The 1378-nt window shown below is 49.1% G+C and overlaps 1 protein-coding gene across 1 annotated transcript; it reads right to left on the bottom strand.

The window, feature by feature from the left end:
* Positions 1-375: 375 nt before the first annotated feature.
* DEFB1 (defensin beta 1) lies at positions 376-927 on the bottom strand. The gene is made up of 2 exons (XM_074921473.1): positions 855-927; positions 376-500 (listed from the first exon to the last, which is right to left on the bottom strand). Exons 1-2 carry the CDS (start codon positions 925-927, stop codon positions 376-378), a joined length of 198 nt encoding a protein of 65 aa, XP_074777574.1.
* Positions 928-1378: the final 451 nt, after the last annotated feature.

Below are 1378 nucleotides of genomic sequence, written 5' to 3' on the forward strand. Positions count from 1 at the left end.
CTGCCTGATCCCCACCACAAACCACCCTCGGCAGGGAGAGGAGAGGAGAGGAGAGGAGAGGAGAGGAGAGGAGAGGAGAGGAGAGGAGAGGAGAGGACCCGACCCCAGTTTCAGGCTACCAGTTCAACCCTGCCTTGGTGACAGCGGGGGGACAGGGTCCCGTGGATGAGGACCTGCCACACAGTGATTTCCCAGGTGTGGATACATGGGTGAAGAGCAGCTATATGGCCACATGGAAAAGGAACTTCCACCAGCTCTGAGGAAAGACAGCACCAAACCCAGCACATACCCATGGAAAGAAGGACAAAACTACTTTACTGCTGCCACTGCTACTGATGCTGCCGATGCTGCCAGCCCCTCATGGACTGCCGAGGGTCACCATAAGGGCCTGCAGCACTTTGCAAGTCTGTTGTAGCAGGTACCGGTGGCTCTCATAAACAAGGGACACAGCAGGAACGAACACTTGCCCTTGGTCTTCCGACACATCACGGTGTCTGCCACTGTAATTGAGAAAAAGAGCTGGTAAGCATCTTTCTTTGGATTTGCAGGCGTGAAGAAAGCCTGTCCTCATGTTCACAATTTGCGGATAGAACAAGTGGCATCTCAGGGAGATCGTCAACCTGCTCTTGAGTTTTGCTCCTGTCTGAAAGCATCCACGAGTTCTGCAAACTGTGACGCTCTCTCCCCTTAGCACAGAAGTGACTAGCTGGAATTTGACTACTCTGTGCCAGGCAGGCAGGTTCAATGCCAAGTACCACACCAGCTGTGCGCATATCACAAGTTCATGTCTCATTTTCAGAATCGATCCCTGCTTCCCAAACACAAAAATGCCCATCTGTTGTATTTACACTTACCTGTGGAAGCCTGGGACGCCGCAGGGAGAAGCAGCAGCAGCAGTAAGAGTATCTTCATGGCTTTGGCTGACATTGTGGAGCTCCACTACAGAGCTGCTGAGGCCAAGAGACACTTGAAGAGGAAGGAATTAACCTGTATTTATAAGGCTTTGATGAATGAGATCTTCAGGAATTTAGCAATTGTACTTGGAATCCAAATAATACGTTTACAGGCTGCACATCGTAACCTCTATTTACAAACTCTTGTGTGGATAGATACCACAACATGTCCCCACCCAGAAAAGGAATTATCCTCTTTAACACCAACACCTGCTGGCTCCCATGTCCTGATCCAAAGCACCATCTCCTCCACCAACAGCACTGATGGTCAGATATTTCAGCAACTATTTAGCCAGAGCAATGACCATGTGCACAAGGCCCAGTTCACTTCAAGATATTTGCACACTCAAATCTCAACAAGATGCATCTTTGCCTCCAGAAATTCAGGTTTGGCACAGAAAGGAATATTTTTTTCCCATTTTAGA

The sequence above is a fragment of the Athene noctua genome, chromosome 1, assembly GCF_965140245.1.
Source record: "Athene noctua chromosome 1, bAthNoc1.hap1.1, whole genome shotgun sequence".
NCBI lineage: Eukaryota > Metazoa > Chordata > Aves > Strigiformes > Strigidae > Athene > Athene noctua.